This window comes from Heteronotia binoei, chromosome 3, assembly GCF_032191835.1.
Source record: "Heteronotia binoei isolate CCM8104 ecotype False Entrance Well chromosome 3, APGP_CSIRO_Hbin_v1, whole genome shotgun sequence".
In the NCBI taxonomy this organism is placed as follows: domain Eukaryota; kingdom Metazoa; phylum Chordata; class Lepidosauria; order Squamata; family Gekkonidae; genus Heteronotia; species Heteronotia binoei.
Window position 1 is genome coordinate 138175947 of NC_083225.1, and position 19115 is coordinate 138195061.

Below are 19115 nucleotides of genomic sequence, written 5' to 3' on the forward strand. Positions count from 1 at the left end.
CAAGACAGTGTGCGATTGCAATAAAAAAGGCCAACGCCATGCTGGCAATTATTAGGAAGGGAATTGAAAACAAATCAGCCAGTATCATAATGCCCCTGTATAAATCGATGGTGCGGTCTCATTTGGAGTACTGTGTGCAGTTCTGGTCGCCGCACCTCAAAAAGGATATTATAGCATTGGAAAAAGTGCAGAAAAGGGCAACTAGAATGATTAACAGTTTGGAACACTTTCCTTATGAAGAAAGGTTAAAACGCTTGGGGCTCTTTAGCTTGGAGAAACGTTGACTGCGGGGTGACATGATAGAGGTTTACAAGATTATGCATGGGATGGAGAAAGTAGAGAAAGAAGTACTTTTCTCCCTTTCTCACAATACAAGGGCATTCAATGAAATTGCTGAGCAGTCAGGTTAAAACGGATAGAAGGAAGTACTTCTTCACCCAAAAGGTGATTAACATGTGGAATTCACTGCCACAGGAGGTGGTGGCGGCTACAAGCATAGCCAGCTTCAAGAGCGGGTTAGATAAAAATATGGAGCAGAGGTCCATCAGTGGCTATTAGCCACAGTGTGTGTGTGTGTATATATATATATATATATATATATATATATATATATATATATATATATATATATATTGGTCACTGTGTGACACAGAGTGTTGGACTGGATGGGCCATTGGCCTGATCCAACATGGCTTCTCTTATGTTCTTATGTTTTTACATCACCAGGTGGCACCCATATTCATGCACTAGCCTCAGATCACTGTGTGCCATTCTACTTTTCATGACAAAATGAATGGTAACACATCTCAATTCCTAAGTGGTAACACATCTCACTTCCACTGAGGAACCATTAGAGCGATTCCTCAGTGGAATAGGCTTTCTTAGGAGGTGGTGGGCTCTTTTTCCTTAGAGGTTTTTAAACAGAGGCTAGATGGCCATCTGAGAGCAATGAGGATCCTGTGAATTTAGGGGGACATATTTGAGAGTTTCCTGCATTGTGCAGGGGGTTGGACTAGATGACCCTGGATGTCCCTTCCAACTCTATGATTCTATGAATACTTCCTCTATCAAAAAGTGTCAACCCAGGTAAGTTTGCCCTTGGAGCTTCTTACCAATCAGAGAAGTGGGTACATGTATCAATATACATTGACAGAAAAGCCATATAAGAAAAAAAAAAAATGGGCAAAACAACACACAGGGTATAGAAACAGTAAGCATGTGCAATATTGGCAGGATTGAAATTGACAGGTAAGGAAGATCTGGAGAGCTGTGGACCTTCAAGAGAGCCAGTATGCAATTTGGTTCTAGCTTCTGGACCAACAATGGTGCTGGGGGGGCAGGGTTCTGTTGGAGCCCACAGGAGTGGGGCTCTGCCTGGATTGGCCAAGGCCCTGGCTGACCCAATCCGCCATGAGGCAGCTACATGCTCCCAGGCCAGGTGATGTGGCTTAATATGCAAATGAGCTCCTTTTGAGCTTTTTCTACCAAAAAAGCACTGATGCTACGAGGCTAGGACTGGAACAATAATGGCTTATTAACCTGACAAAGCATTTTAAATCAGAGTAATTCAATTAACCACCAATGAAATCCTTTGAAAAAATTCAATTACATTACCTTGGCAGGAATAGCCTTTTTCTTCAAAGCCAGGATTACATAAACACTTTCCTATGGGAACTAGCCATTCTCCTTCTGTACTACAGTACATTTTGGGAGGATCTTCTTCTTTGGAATGATTAACACAAGAACCTCGCACTTCCACCAATGACTGGGAGTCCATAGGTATAGTATCTGGGAACATGGCCAGGTTTTTCACAGTGAAAGGGCACTTTTTAAAGTACACTCGCACCGATACTAAGGCAACACATGCACCCACATCTTGAAAAGCCAAGTAAAATCCTTTCCTACTGACAGGTCCCACTTCGCGAATCTCTGTGTTGAGCTTGAGAATTCGATCCCCAAGATCCATCTGAGTGAAGCTCTCATCCGCAGCAATGGTATCAATCTTTGTAAACTGATGTTCTCTAAATTTGACAGAATGGTCATCATCTGACTCCATATAATACAGGTTAAAAGTCTCCTTGCAAGTGCCCAGAACAAGTGGGATGCTGTTACAGTCCCGTAAGGTAAACTTGAGCTCCACATAGATCTTCTGAGCTGAGTTACGTGGTATCCAGTTTGTTCTCAGCCAATTGTTCTGGCTATGATCCATAACGTTGCAAACTTGGTAGGTTCTGATTGGAGTATAGTTCTCGTCAACACCACTTATTTCTTCCCACTGAAAATATAAATATTAAAACAGTCATATAACAGCCCATTTTAACCAGGTCAAAAAATCAGATGGTGATCTGATACCTTTTTTGTTGATTAACACACTGAGAAGAGTCTTGGACTATTTGTATTATCTCTTTGCTCATATTTACCCATTGTCAGTATAAGCAATAGAACAGTGCAAGTCTGACAGACAAGATAGAAAAGAACCTGTATACAAACATGATTCTATTATGAAAGCATTATTTATTAAACTAGAAAAAAACTTTCATAGCCTAATAACTAGGGATGGGCATGAACCAGCTGACTAACTAAAGTTCATCACAAATTCTGGCCAGTTCATGGTTCTTGAAGCAATGTTTGTGAACTGAAGAACCATCACAAACTTCCATGATTTTTGATGCAGTTCATGAAGAGCAAAACACAAGGGTTTTAACCCTTGTGTTCTGCTCTTCACAAAAACAACTTTCTGTTCCCTGCAAAAAGCTGTGGGGAACAGAAAGCTGGGGTTTAAATGGCTCTGAGCCTGAGGATGGCTGGGGCTGGCTGCCCAAGAAAACCCCTTTAAATACCTGAGCCACAGGGGCTGTTTGCTCCACACTGCTCAGCTGTTTAAAAGAGCTTTCTTGTTCAGCCAGCTCCAGCTAGCCCAAGTATTGGCTGCCCAAGAAAGCTCCTTTAAACAGCTGAGCCACGGGAGCAGGCTGCCCCTATAGCTCAGCTGTTTCAGCCACAAACCTCACAAAACCAGTTCGTATGCAAGCTGTTGTGGTTCATGTCCATTCCTTGGCAGTAATATAGAAACAGCTGCTTTTCAAAGACACAATTTGTATGGCTTAAAATCCTGAAGTCTACCAGTTAGTCTTGGAAGTAAGTTCCACTTGAAAGTAAGATGCCACTTAGGATCAGGGATTGATTTTATAACCTTCTACTGGTTTCTTGCATGGTTGACCTAGGATTGCCTGCCTCCAGGTGGTGGCTAGAGATTTCCTTGGATTACATCTGATCTATAGGTGACAGAGATAAATTCATCTGTTGTAAATTGTGCTTTGGGATGGTGGACTCCATGACATTATACTCCAATTAAGTCCTTCACTTCCCCAAATCCTGCTTTTTAAAGACTCCACCCCCAAAATCTCCAGGTATTTCCCAATCTGGAGCTAGCAACCCGCTGAAGCACCCACTGACTTGTTCTTAGGTAAACTAGAAGATAATGGAAATGCAATTGAGTCATGGGAATTTTGACAGTAAGGTAATTTTCAATGAACATTTGTAGTCACCAAGGAGAGCTAGTATTAAAGCTCTTTTTTCTTACAATGTTTCCATTGGTACAAATATTTGCCTCTAACAAACCTGTCCAATATCTTTTTCTGCTTTCTGTTTTGAAGGAACTACACAAAATAATTAGTGTTGTGTTATTTATACTCAGTTTAACAAGTAGTTCTACATTCTGTAAGACATGGAGGGGCTGCAGTGTAATGCCTTGTACAAAATGGTACCTATATGCAGCCTGTAGGTCAGGATGATCCCCTCACTGCTGTCATTCTGCAAACTGCATAAAACAGAATTGTTCAGGAGGACATTTTAATAAAGAGAATGGTATTGTAGTCTATTACACATTTTACTGTACATATTATCTTGCTCTTGCTGCATTGTTTCCTATTTTTTATAATCCCATCTTTGCATTGTTTATGACATTAAGGTCCTGTTAAACTGTCCCAGTTCTGTTCTGAATATCTTTGTTCCGGATATTATCGATCAGACTGCCATACTGCAATTCGAATCACTCCACGGTGAAACCGTCTTCTGCTATCCACACGATGGCACCATGCAGTTCTCTTTTTTTGTTTCTTCCACTATTATGCGCTTAAGAGCATAATGTGCATGTGCACATTATTAACATATGTGCATGCGCATAGGTCAAAACAGTATGTGGTTATGAAGCTATGCACATATCGCTAAGTAGTAAAAAAAAAATGGCAACCGTAAACTGGATGTTTGAGGCTCCTTTTGCTCTGGGACAGCCTTCAGACATCTGGAAGTTGGTTAATATCGCAGCAGAACTATCCAGATGGAGAAAACTTTGAGGTGAAACCACACAACTCAAAAAACACCACAAAGGAGCAGGTAACAAAATAATCCGGTTTGGAGAAGGATTGGAGGGGGGCGACAATGATTGACCACCGAGAGGCAGATGTTGCTGTCTGATCAGCCAATTTTAATCCGGTAGGAAATAGCAGCAACAACTGATTAAACTATGCATTTGAACAGGCCCAGAATGTCTGTTACTTTTTGAATGTTTCTGTTCCCCCCCCTCCCCCCCATCCTGGTACTATATTATTTATTGGATGTCTCATGCTATTTGATTGTACAGTTTTACACTCTGTAATCTGTCTTGAATCTCAATAAGATTTACTAAATAGTAAATAAATAAATGTACTATAGAATCATTTCTATCACTCACTGTAATTTAATAATTTTCCTAGCTACTGATGAGCAGCAAAACATTTTGTCAGAAATCACTGAACACTAGAAAATAATTCTGAGATATTTTGGCAAAAGTTGTCTTTTAAAAAACCCAGTCTTTATCAGTAAACTGGATGTCTCAAAACTAAATTAAGTCTCACCCTACAGCTACAGTAATCTATTTTCAGTATATTTCAAAATGGTTTAAAAACCTACAAGCCTTTTAAAAGACTAGATGTGACACAGCACAGCATGCTAAACTTGAAACAATCTCTGAAAATACAAATACTGCTTTTGTGGCAATATAATAATAAGCATCTTCAGAATGATCAGAATAAATTTAGAATTTTTCCAGGTAGGTGCTCTCCTAAATCTTTCAAAAAATTGTTAACCCTAATAAATTACCGTATTTTTCACACCATAAGGCGCTCCGGAGGATAGGACGCACCTTCCTCCTGGGGGGCGATCCGCTGCCTCTTCCTCCGATCCGGCACTTCCCCCGTGCCTGCCTGCCTGGCCCCATCTTCTTCAGGCAAGCGCTGGGATTAGGCTTCCCAACCCTCCCGCCCTGGCGGGGGACCCCAGGATTTCCAGCCTCTTCCCCCGCTCCCCCAAAAAATGGAAGTGGGGGGAGGGGGGAAACGGCTGCACCGCGAGGCTCCCGAGCCGGTGTTGGAGCCTGGCGCCAGGAGAGGCTTTGCCGCATTGGGCGAGGCGTGCCTGGGGGTCTGCACTCGTTGCTGCTGCTGCTTCTCCAGACTTCAGCACTGCAGCACCCACACTGCCTCTGGGAAAAGGCTAAGCGAGAAGCGCAGCGCTGCCTCTCCGCGCCCTCCTTGCCCCGCGCCGAGACTCTCGCAGGAGCATGTGCCTGAGCCCGGCAGTGCCAAGCCCGAGCGGCCCCGGGCGGGAGATGGAGGAGAGAGTCCCAAGAGCGGTGCTGTCGCCTGGGCCGGCGCAAGGTTGCTGCTCCCTTGGGCGGCTCTGCTGCACGGCAGCTGCTTCTGGAGAGAAGCGCTGGGCCAAGAACTCGAGAAAGCGCCGGAGCGCTCCGAAGGCGGCCCTCGACCTTTCCTATAGGCTTAGCATGCCGAGCGCATCGTTCCCAGCCGGCCAATGACCCCCAGCCCAGGGAGTCGAACCACACGCAGCTGACTGGGCCTCAGGCCGCTCCCTGCTCTCTGGGGGTGGGGGTCACCCCTGGAAGGCTCTTTGGAGCAAAGCTGCTCCAGGAACAGGAGGGCTGTGCGCGGGGAGGCAGGCGCATGCTCCGTGTGACGCGTCGTGTCCTGGGACATGTCGGCGGTGCTTGGGGTGACGGTGCTGCTGTCGGTCGATGCCGTGGCCAGCGTTCACATCCAGCAGAGCCGTCTCAGAGAGGCAAGTGGAGGCCCCTGCCCCATTCGCAGGAAGGTGCTGGCGGAGGCCAAGCCGCATCTCAGCCCCCACTCCTGTCACAAGTGCAGGGTCGCGCAGCATTTGACATTTGGAGTTCAATTATGCTTGTCACAGCCTTCATCTTGGCTCCTAATGTCTCCTGGCTCCACCCCCAAAGTCCCCAGATATTTCTTGAATTGGACTTGGCAACCCTAGCTGGGATCGCTTCACATAGCCCCACCGCAAACCCAGCGCTTTGCAAGCACCGGCTGCGGAGGGGGCAGCATGCTTCCTCCTTGCCTGTGTGTCTAGCTTCAGCTGTGATGTTTAAAGCAAGCGCTGGGATTGCTCCCTCCGCCCTCCGATCCCAGCGCTTGCTTTAAACATCACAGCTGAAGCCAGGCACACAGGCAAGAAGGAAGCACCCGCCCCCTCCGCAAACCCAGCGCTTTGCGAGCGCCAGCTGTGGAGAGGGCAGCGTGATTCCTCCTTGCCTGTGTGCCTGGCTTCAGCTGTGATGTTTAAAGCAAGCGCTGGGATCGGAGGGAGCGATCCCAGCGCTTGCTTTAAGCATCACAGCTGAAGCTAGGCACACAGGCAAGGAGGAAGCACGCTGCCCCCTCCGCAGCCGGCGCTTGCAAAGCACTGGGTTTGCGGTGGGGCCACGTGGAGCGATCCCAGCGCTTGCCTGAAGAAGATGGAGCCAGGCAGGCAGGCGCGAGGGAAGCACCGGATCGGAGGAAGAGGCAGCAGATCGCCCCCCCCCCCCTTCGGACTATAAGATGCACACACTTTTCCCCCCACTTTTTTTGGGGGGGGAGTGCGTCTTATGGTCCGAAAAATACGGTAATTCACAAGGGATCTTTCAACAAATGATCCCAGCATGTCAACACTGAACTTCTTAAAGCTCAGTCCTAACCACAATTATCCATTCACTTGAATGATTTTGCTCATTATGCAATTTTCTTCCTTCTAGCAAAATAACTGATGGGAAACAAAAAAGAAAACAGTAGTTTTGGTTTTTAAACATACAAAATAGAACTTCAGACTATTAATCTCTAAACACAACTAGGTCACAGTCAAAACATTCTATATTGTCTACTATCATCCAAACAACATTTACACAATTTTTATAGAATAAATGTTTCTAAATGTTTAGATTAGAAGGTGATATCCAACATTGAGCACTTAAAACTATTAACTTCCATTGGCTTAAACACACAATGCTGTTAAATGATGTCTTTCAAATGTCAGGCAAAAAAACCCATCGAGAGACCAAAGAGATGATACACGGAATGTGGGCAGTCTCCCACTAAAAACAGCAACAACTGAACTACACAGTCAGGGGCAAGAATATTCAGTTGGAGATGTTTTATTTTTTAAAAATCATCTCTATATTGCCTAGCATAAAAGAGATGCCACAAATATTGTACATTCATTTTGTCCATATGACACACAAGGAAGAGAGGAAGCATGGGGGATCATTCCTCCTTTCAGCCCAAGCTACTGCTTCTGCTGCCACCACAGGCCTCTGCAGCTATTGCAGGTAAACTGGAGAGGAAAGAGAAATTCTTCTCTGACATAGAAGTGTTATCTAAGGCAGAACAGAAGATTCTGTTCACTTACCATGAAGTCTTCCTTCTCGGTGGTCCCAGAGTGGGTCGGTCCTGACCTATGGGAATATAGCTCCTCCTCTCTGTAGGCAGGGCCAGCAAAACAAGTTCCTTCTAGGAGGGGGTGCTATTCCCCTTAACTTTCAGTTCGTCTTCAAGCCAGTCGACTCTCAACTAGAAACTAGAAAACAAACTGCAACCGAAGGAACAAACACCACAGTAATATCTGTCATCCCTTCCCAGACCCGGAATCAAGGAAGCATACACAGAATCAACCAACTTCCTTTATTCATAACGGTGGAACTGGACAGTTTGGTACAACCAAACCAGAACGCCCATAACGAATAACTCCTCATGTGCAATTACATGGTCCACAGTAAACTCAGCAGAAAGACAAATGCCCGAACTCCTGGGCCTCCCAGTGTATTGATGCAAAGACTGAGTCAATCCCAAACCGGGCGGGGAGGACTGACCCACTCTGGGACCACCAAGAAGGAAGACTTCACGGTAAGTGAACAGAATCTTCCATTCTCCAGTGGTCCCAGTAGTGGGTCAGTCCTGACCTATGGGACTTATAACAGCAGTTCCCGAGGGTGGGCCCACTCAGTCCTTTGGATCAAATAGCAGCCTGCAACACCCTCCTACCGAATGCTGCCTCAGCTGAAGCAAACTTATCAATACGGTAGTGATTCGTAAAGGAATTAACAGAGAGCCAAGTGGCCACTCTACACACTGCCTCCATAGAAGGGAAAGCTCTGTAAGCTGCCGAAGTGGCTGCTCCCCTTAAGCAGTGAGCTGTGATGCCTGATGGAGGCTCCAATCTCCTTGCCTTATATGCCTCGATGACGCAGCCTCGCAACCATCTACTAATTGTAGATTTAGAAATGGCTTTACCCAGGGCTCTGGCACTAAAAGGAACAAATAAGGAATCAGAAGACCTTAGAGGCTTAGTTCTGTCCAAGTAAAAGCTTAAGGCTCTGCAAACGTCTAAACAGTGCCATAGTCTCTCCTTTTCGTGCTGCAGATTGGGGCAAAAGGAAGGAAGAATAAGCTCTTCCGATCTATGAAACAGTGAATTAACTTTTGGGACAAAGTCCGGATCAGGTCTCAAGACCACCTTATCTCAGTGGAAAACACAAAGATCCTTGTGTATAGACAATGCCTTAATCTCAGACACCCTGAATGCCGAAGTAATCCCCACCAGGAAAATCGTTTTAAAAGTAAGCATCTTTAAACTGCATGAAGCCATAGGCTCAAAAGGCTTGTGACTTAATGCCTCAAGCACTACATTCAGATTCCAAGAAGGGAACCTGTGTGCCTGCTGTGGATTAAGGAGAGACACCCCTCTTAAAAACCATTTGATGTGTGAATGTTTGGACAGCTACTTGCCCTTCCTATCACCTATCACCGCTGAAATGGCCGCTACTTGCCTTCGGAGGGTGTTGGTACTAAGTCCCTTCTCCAACCCCGCCTGAAGAAAGGCTAGCACGTCTGCTATCTTAGCAGCCATTGGGTCTGCACTATTCTCCTGACACCAGGATACAAAGGTCTGCCAAGCAGCATTGTACACTCTATTAGTAGACATTTGTCTAGAGGCCAGCATGGTATCTATAACCCCTTTTTGGTACCCCAGCTCATTTAGTTGCCTCCATTCAACTTCCATGCTGTGAGTCTTAGCATCTCCATTCGTGGACACAGCGCCTCTCCCTGTAGCAGAAGCTCTTTTCTTAGTGGAAGAATCCAGGGTTTGGCTACCCTGAGATGCATCAACTCCTGGAACCAGACCCTTCTCGGCCAAAAAGGTGCTATTACTATTACCTCTGCCCCCAATTCCTGTACTGAGCAAGAACTTCTGCAGCACCTGGACTGGAGGAAAGGCATAAAGAAGAGTCTTGGGCCACTCTGCGTGCAACGCATCTGTACCCATGGCCTTTTGAGTTTTTGTTCTTGACAGGAAGTTTGGAACTTAATGGTTTAGTTCCGATGCGAACAAGTCTACTTTTGGAAACCCGAACCTCTGGCAAACTTGATGGAAGACCATCTTGTTCAGCGACCACTCCACAGGATCCAGGGTCTGATGGCTGAGCCAGAACGCTAACACGTTGTCCTTTAACACGTTGAAGGCAACATGTGTCACCTTCAGGGACCAAAGATTTGTCTCCGCCCAGTCCATCAGCAGAGTTGCTTCTCGCTGCAAGAGTCTCGATCACATCCCCCCCTTGCTTGTTCACAAAGGCTATCGCCGTCATATTGTCCGTTTGGACGAGAACATGTTGGCCTTTCACTATGTCCAAAAGGTGGAGCTGAGCTAGTCTGATCACCCTCAGTTCCAGGATATTTATACTGTTGGAGGTCTCCTGACTGGACCAGCGCCCTTGAACCATCTGTCCTTTCACATGTGCCCCACAGCCAAACAAGCTGGCATCCATCGTCACGACTGTTTGAATTGGTTCTCGCAGAGCCTGTCCGGCTTGGAACCGCCGTGGCAACAACCACCATTGCAAGGCCACTTTCACCCGTTTTGGCACTCCTACCTGAAGCGGCTTCCTTTGAGCAATGGATGTCTGGAAGGGACGTAGGAAGGACTGGATGGGTCATGTATGGGAACGTGCCCATTGCACAAGGTTCTGGCATGAGACTAAGAGTCCCACCAGTTTTTCTAGAGTCATCACTTGTGTGGTTTTGGCCTGCAACACTGAATGGATCAGTTGTGTCAGTTTCGCTTGTCTTGCCTGGGAGAGGAAGACTCTGTCTTCCCTGGTATTGATCTGCACCCCCAGGTGAAGGATGGATTGAGCCGGTATGAGGGAACTCTTCTCCCGATTTATGACAAACCCATGGGAGGATAGAACATCCATTGTCTCCTTCAGGGCCGCCTTCGTCTGCGTAAATGATGGTGCCTTGACTAGGCTGTCGTCCAGGTATGGAAACAATGACACTCCCTTGAGACGCAGGGCTGCCACTAGAGTCACCAGTATCTTTGTGAAGACTCTGGGTGAGGACTTTAAGCCGAATGGCAATGCCTTGTATTGGTAGTGGCTGCCGTCATACAAGAATCTTAGAAAACGGCGGTGCCCCTGCCGAATTGGTATGTGTAAATAGGCCTCAGATAGAGCTATCGATGCCAGAAAATCTCCTTTTTGTAGGGCTAGGAGGATTGACTACAAGGTTTCCATCCGAAACGTCTTCGTCTCCACCTTTTTGTTGAGCCATTTCAGGTCTAAGATTGCTCTCACATCCCCATTCTTTTTTGGGACGATGAAGAAGATCGAGTAGACACCCTGGGTCCTCTCCTCCTCCGGCATCGGTTGTATAGCCCCTATCTCAAGGAGATAGAAGATGGCTGATAGCAAAAGCTGATGTTTTTGAGGAGACTTGTTCCTGAGAACTTCCAAGAATCTGTCTTGTGGAACTGTCTTGAATTCTATACTGTAGCCCTTGGACACCGTCTCCACCACCCATCTGTCTGTTACTGTCTGTCTCCGCACTTCGGCAAAGCATTGGAGATGGCCCCCTATAGCCCCTGGGGGACTGTTCTGGGCATAGTCAGGTGGTATTGCCTTTTCTCGGGTCTTTGGAGGACTGCCCTTTGTATTGAAAGATGAAGATCTGGAATTGCGGGGCTTCTGTTGCCATCTTCCCGTATAGGATTTGGAGTAATTCGACTTGGAGCCCCTCCTTTGATCCTGAAAGGGCTGGAAGCGCCTCTTATCTCTGTCCCGCTTCTTTTTTTACTTCTTTTTTTATTATTTTTGCAAAGTTGAGCCAAAGCTCAGCTGGCATGTCCTGCTCTGGAGGTAGGCCAAGCAAAACTGAAAGTTAAGGGGAATAGTACCCCTTCCTGGAAAGAACTTGTTTTGCTGGCCCTGCCTATGGAGAGGAGGAGCTGTATTCCCATAGGTCAGGACTGACCCACTACTGGGACCACTGGAGAAAATAATTCTGAGACTTTTGACAGTAAGGGTTACAAGCAGCTGAAACTTACTCTCCAAGTCAAACGTGTACAAGCTGATTAGAAGAAACAGGGGAGGGAAAGCAGCATGGTATAGCTCAATCGCATCAGATCTCAGAAGCTAAGCAGGGTCACTATTGGGAAGAGAGACTACAAAAATGACTCTGCAGCGAAAGGAAATGGCAAACCACGTCTGCTTTTCACTTGCCTTGAAAGCCCTTTGCTGGGTTGCAATAAATTAGCTACAACTTGATGGCACTTTATACATGGACACATATACAAAGAAAACAGTCTGCAAAGCAAGATTAATGTCTAGGCAACCAATTCAGGCAGGCAGGTGGAGCCAAGCTTCACCTCAACAATTAGGGTTGCCATGTCCAACACAGGAAATATTTGGGGACTTTGGGGGTGGAGTCTGAAGACTTTCTCATTCCCTAAAAATAAATAAAAATACAGAGCAGTTCCCCTGAATGCAGTCTTCATTTCCTCAGCCTCTTTTTTACCTTCAAAGGGTTACCCAGCAGCTGTGCTTCCACTAAATGGAAGAGGAATTTGTCATATCGCACAAGTCCCTTGCCAGCATTTCCAAGCGTGGCTTTGATAAGAAACACACACACTCAAAAAGCAGCGAAAATAAGCACAAATAGTTTGCAAACCCACACTTTTGTGATCACACTGGGCAATTTACTCATTGGAGTTGCTGAATGTAGCAATCTGCTGTATTTCAACTAAAGGTCTTCAGACTAACACGGGAAAACAAAAGCAAGGAACAAAGCAGTCTAGAAGTGTTGAACTAATTTGCTATGAGGGACAGATCTTACATAAATGTCACCTTGTTGAGCCAGCCGATGAGTGCTATAAAATGTAACAGAGGTACCAGAGATACAAACTTTATAAAGCTGATTTCATACATTGAATAGCAATAGCAGGTGAATTACAGCAGTTCTGATTGGATTAGATACGATATGCAGAGGGGTTCTAGGCACAGAGATACCAGCATTGGTAATGAGACAGGAATCCTAGGCCTCAGTTCCATCCAGGATGATGCAAAGAATAAATAGAACAGAAGTGTTGACATTAGAAACTGCAGCATTCAGTTGACACTAGAAACTGTCTGACATTAAAAGTCTGACATTAGAAACTGCAGCATTCAGTTGCTGACCTAAAGTAGTAGTGCTGTTACAAAGGAATTTCAAAGGAAATTAGAAAGACAGACTACTGAATTGCAATTGATAATGAAATTCAAGCCAATGCATTCTCCAGGACTGAATTGAGACCTAGTTTTCCTATCTCCTTATTAATGCGTGCTTATCATTTGGCATCTAAAATCACTCCACTCTCCAAGATATAAGGACCAATCCAAGTATTCCAATTCCTAATCAGTTTTTTTTTAAGAAAATAAATCCATGTAAGAACAGAGAAATCCAATCTTTTTAAGAACAACTTTTCAGACTAAACCAGAATAATTTTCTCAATGTGCATTGTGTTTGTCAGAAGGATCCATCCACCCTCCAACCAACTCACCCACTTACCAAGGAAGAAGTGTGCTTGCACACAAAAGCTTATACTGGGAATAAAACGTTGTTGGTATTAAACTGCTATGGGGCTCCAATTTTGTTTTTTCTCTCTCTCTTTCCTTCCCCTGTCTTTCTCCCCAAAAGAAGAAGAGCAGCCCCAGGGAAGGAAGCAGAAGTGCTCTCTCTCCCCTCTCTCTTTGCATGTGCATGAGAGAGAAGCTTATTTTTTTATCTCCTGTACACAGCAGAAAGCAGCCACAGCTGTCTCTCTCTCTCTCTCTCTCTGTATGAAGGAGGGAGGCGAGAGGCAGGAAACAGGAATAATGAGTTAATGAGTCACTCTGGAAGCTAGGGAGAAAGCAAGCTTCTGTGCTACTGCAGCAGCAGCCCTGGAAATGGAAGCAGGAGAGGGAAGTTGCTAAAGGGATGGATTTGAATCCTGCATAAGCCACATTCTTTCCCCAGGCCACACGTTTGGCACTCCTGATAAACCATTACTCTAATCAAACATGCCCGCTCCTATGCTCTTAAGATGGGGCAGCAATGCCAAATTTGGACTTTTTCCCCCCAATAGTTATTTTAAAATCACAATTGCTATTTAGCAGGGTTGTGGTACTTCAGAACATTACATATATTTTAAAAGGCCAGCGATCTCAGATTAGTTTAGTGCATCAAAGAGGTATTAATGAACAGGTGATTCAAGCTAACAGGAGAAACAAGTAAATATATACTAAAAATAATGTGCTATCTAGTCACAATTGGTTCATGGTGACCTCAACTATGGTGTGTCCAAGGCAAGAGATAAGCAGAGATGGTTTGTGATTGCCTTGTTCTGACCTGCAACCATGGCCTTCCCTGATGGCCTCTTATCCAAATACTGACTGTGGCTGATCCTGCTTAGCTTCCAAGCCCTGACAAGCTTGGCCAAACAGGGGTATTTGAAATGCTGAAGTACATGCTAAAGCAATTATGAATTAACTGTATTTTTCCCCTTGAGTTATTTAATATCTGTTAGTCTAGTTACAGTTTGTAAACATCTTTTGTGTTAATGTATTTATGCATTATTAATAGTACCTTCAAGGTTTTATAGACCAATTATACATGCAAATATATTGCCATGCACTTAAGAAGACACTCAATATTAATTCTGTCGATATAATAGTATTAGTTTTTGAATATATGTCTGTGTGGTATGGTTAGGATGTTGTACTAGTCCTAAGAAGAAAGCAGGTTTACACAGCCTCTGTGCTATGCAGCTTCATTCTCATTGACCTTGATCTAGATTCTAGACACTCTCTTACAGTCTAACCTATCATGCATGAAAGAGTAAAGAAGTGCAGGATAAAAATGAACAAGTTAATAAGCAGGTTTAAGTGATCATATCAATGTAAGACACAGTACTATTAGGATGCAGAAAAGATTCATTGCATTGGTTAATCTTCATGTCTAACATTTTTAATTCAATATGTTGATGCAAGGAGCAAAATGCTGAAGTGTAACTCACATGACAAAGCAAACATTAGAATATGTTCTTTATAAAGGGCAGCAATGAACAATTATCACTGCATTAATTTGTAATGAAGTCCAAATTGCCCATAAAATTAAAGCAGAATGAGGTTTCAAACCATTTGCAGAGACAGCAGAAACATCAAAATTGTCAGAAACTGAGATAACCAGATTCAATTACTATCTGTGATAGTTATTTTGTACTTATCAGATTGCACACAATTCATTTTGAGAGCCCTAAAAGAGATTTTTAATAGCTTTACAATCATGATCTTGTGGTTCTTTATGTCAAAATTGGCTTACAGCTTTGCATATTACAGCTTGTTAGTCTATGTATACATCCATTTCTTATGTACAAAGTATTTTATAAGACTTTCTATCTTGCTGGTGCTTTCAGTCATGTCTCCTGATACACAATAGAGACTATTTTATTAATTGGTCTGACATACCGTAGGGGGAGGGCATGGTGTATAAATGTTCTTCTATCACAGCAATCATGGACCATGATTGCCCATAGTTGTCTACAGACGAATGAAAATCCTATAAGATGCTGCCCTTAAGATCCCTCATATTTAAATGGTGGGATGTGCTTGACACCGTACAGCTAGTTATTTTGCAACTCCATCCTGGGTCCAGCCAGTAATGACTGGTGATTTTATTTTTCACTTCTGCACATTAATTGCTCTGAGATATGCTAAATCTCATCCTTCCCTTCCAGCATGCTACACAAACAGTTAAGGGGTTTGTTGATGAGGCACAGCACCAAGGATGTTCCCTCACAACCTTCCCCGCTGTACAATGAATGATGAACTGTTGCCGGAACAGCCCTCCATTAATGCAAGATGTCTCAGGGTGCTCACCAATATTCTGCCTCTATCATGAGCAACCTACAGGGAGACTACATCTTGTGCCATAATAAGAAGCCCCTAAGTGAAGACTTTTGATACCCATTGCTGCCTTGTGCCTGATGAGAGGACATGGAGGGGGGGTACGACCTCTGGCATCCCAGCAGTGCCCCCATGCACCTACATTACTTCCATGTTAAACTAGAAGTAACAGAATGCTCTAGCATACTGCAAAAATTCTATGATAAATCCAAAGAGTTTCTGGTCATATGCTAGAGCATCCCAATTCCCTGGTGATGTGTTGATGTCACTTCTGGGTGCATGTTGCCAGTGGCTTCAATATGTCACTTGTGAGCCCCCCTCCCTTTAGTATGTCTCCCACCCATTGCCTTGTCTGGCAATCCTAAAAAACTGTCCTAATGTTTTTGTCTCTAGTTATGGCCTAACTGTCCCAAAACCAAGCCTATTCATCTCATCCTTCCTGTTACAACATGAAGCAGGCCAAAAACAGCAACAACAACAAACTCAAATTCCCTTAAAACTATCAATCACAGGAACTGCAAAAATTCCTGCTTAGTCACAACACTTGGAATAATTTCATGTTGCCTGGTGTCAGTGGGTCAGCAGCAGACAGAAAATATGTAAAGAAGCAGGAAGACTCTTTTATGTCTTGCCACATAGCTATCACCCATAGACTGGGGAATTAAATATTCTAAATAGTCAAACCTAATTTGAATTTGTAGAAAGGGCTGAAACAATAGCATCTCTGACATCAATAGGCACAAATGTGTGGGGTTTTTTGGTCACATTTTAAAATATTTAATGCCATTTATATGCTATGCATCATTACTGAGTGAGGAAATGGACAACAGTTTAAAAATAACAAGGTTACATTTTCTCAAGGGAGAAATTGAGCAGTTTTCAATTTTCAAACTGAAAGGCTGGAGCTGCAAAATTCTGTAACATTCCTTTTATTTTATGTTGTGGAGTAGCTGACACAATTTTTATACATACATGGTAGAGATGTAGTACAACCAAGGAATATAGGAAAAGAATTTCTATGGCTCATTTCTCTCAATGAACAGGTAAAAAGTTGCTTTTCTATGTAAATGTTTGTTGTTGAATTACATACACTTCTTTAAGGGTACTCAATAATTTTTTAAAATGCTATAACCTCTGCAAGATGAGTTTTTGCTAGATATTGAAAAAGGAAGATGATGCTAAATAAAGTGGACTGCTTGTTGAAATTAAAGGAATGTGTAAACTAACTTGTATGTTATATGGTAAAAAGTTAAGTAAGTTTGATGTGGAAGGCTGTTCTGGCTAAGATGGCAAACTGAACTTAATGATGGCTATATGATTTGTTTACAGAACTGAAGATGAATTTGTAAAACTTTGTATCCAACTATCTTTTTACTGAATAAAATGTTTGTTAAAAATTCAGTAACATTCCTACTGTAGTACAGACATTTATAAGTATTAGTCATCCTAAGTATATAAATTCATTCTATTGACTTGGTCTGTTTTAGTGACTTGTTTTATTGTGGATTTGTTTTACTGACTGCTTTCATTATCATGATTGGTTTCATTTTGATGTTTTAGTTGTGAGCAGGTATGGGGAGGCAACATACAAATTTCCTAAATAAATAGATAATTAACATTTAAAATACTCCTTGACATTTAAAAGAAGAAAAGAAAATAGTTCCCATTAAAAATGTAGTGCAACTCTGTGATTTAATTATTTTTAAACCAGAAGGAATGTTTAAAATATTGTTCTTTGCGAAACATGTACACAGTTACAACAGTAGACCCAACCACAGCGTATGACTACTTCCAATTATCCCTGTCCCCATTATGTTTGGATAGCAGTTGGCAACAAACCATAGATTGAACTTAAGTGAACCTGACACATTCATAGAAAACATACTGTGAACATGCGGCTGAGAAACAAAAAATCAAAAGGAAGATGAATATCTGATGGGAAGATATTGACATAATATGAAAATTGCTACATGTACTAACAAGCTCCAGACACACAGCTGGAAGTAGACAAATCCTCATATTCTGTATAAGCAACTAAGGTGGGGGAGGGGGGAGGTAAAATCATGACAGTCTCATTGTCAATGTAATTACGTTGTGTCACCTTGTGAACTCAGTCAAGCAACAAAGATGCCACTGAGCACAGTAAAGAGTGCTTGATCACATCCAGAATCCCATCCTGTTGGGTAGCATTCAATAGGATTATGCAAATCAAAGGAGAAAAGATGTAAACTTAACTAGGCTTCCTCCTCTTCTGACATCTATTTAATCAGTTCTTCTGTACAGACAGTAACATATCTGTAAAAGGACTCTCATATTACAGATGCCCTGTGTGGGAACATTATGATTTCCCCCCCCCCCTTGGCCAAACACAAAAAAACTGATCGTATCAATCTCTAGTTGCCAAGTAATTGCCCTAACAAGTGGAAACAAAAAAGAGAGAACACTTTAATGCAGTGCCTCCCACCAATGTGCTGGGATAAACCTGCAGGGTGTAAAAGCCTTGTGGAAGAGTTGCCAGGTGGTCTGTGTTGAATGCTGAAACAAGGCAGCCCAGTGATCTAATGAGTGTTTGATGTCCACTGCAGCGCTAACAGGTGGGTATTCCAAACCCAGATTAGCGCAAATAAGTCAGTTTAGTAGAGGAATTTCATAGAGAGCCTTTGCAGCTCTCAGCACTTACAATTTGATGCTTGCAGCCTGCAGCAACGCTGTGTGGGCAAGGTTTGCCTCCCTGGGAGGGAAGGGAGGATCTACAGCCCATTTGGGCATGTGTTTGAGGGGGCAGGGCCAGGCCGTTGTAACGGCCAGACCTCCGCTTCCTGTTTCAGTCCTGGATGACGATCGGCCCTCCCGCCCGCCCTGCTTGTTATGTAAGCGATTGCCGGGCGTCTCATGTTTGGGGGGCCAGGTAGGAATTTTTTGCTCCCCAGTTGATTGGCAGTTGCCGGGGTGTGTTTTTCACCTACCCAACATAGCAAAACAGTGGATTGTGGATTTGACTATCGGGAGGCACTGTTAATTAGGTTGGTCACTTTGGTTTGGAAGGTTTTACTGGGTTTAGAGTACAATGCGGCTAGGGGAGGACCATGAAGCATCCCCCTTGTGTGGAATTAGGGGTCTGGCATAATCAGCCTTGGGGTTTGATGACCCGGGGTGGGGAAAATGCAGACTGTCCTCGAGGCTCAACTAGAGGGTGCCTTCTGTTGAGACGTGTGTCTTGTGGCATCAATAAACAATTTTATTGGTAATATATGGTAGCAAATCTATATATATTACAACTTAAAAAAGATTTATCTACCCCATATCTTACTTTTTCCCCACCCCTCCCCCCGTTACTTGACCCCCGCCAGTGTTATTTACTTAAAGAAAAACAAATATTAAAGGTACCCTTAATTCTTGTTTTAAAAAACTTAATCATTATCAAAGATTGTCCAATGTCCTTTTATTTTCCACTCTTTTTCTACGTATCTTCTGAACTTCTTCCACTCTATCTTAAAAACTTCTAAATCATAGTCTCTTAATATGCTTG

General features: G+C 43.6%; 1 protein-coding gene across 2 annotated transcripts in view; it reads right to left on the reverse strand.

The window, feature by feature from the left end:
• The window catches only part of EPHA3 (EPH receptor A3), a 364789-nt gene that overhangs the window by 230919 nt on the left and 114755 nt on the right, over positions 1-19115 (reverse strand). For both annotated transcript variants that reach the window (XM_060234514.1, XM_060234513.1), the window contains exon 3: positions 1615-2275. In XM_060234514.1, coding sequence (XP_060090497.1) covers positions 1615-2275 — 661 coding nt within the window. The remainder of the gene's footprint in view (positions 1-1614; positions 2276-19115) is intronic.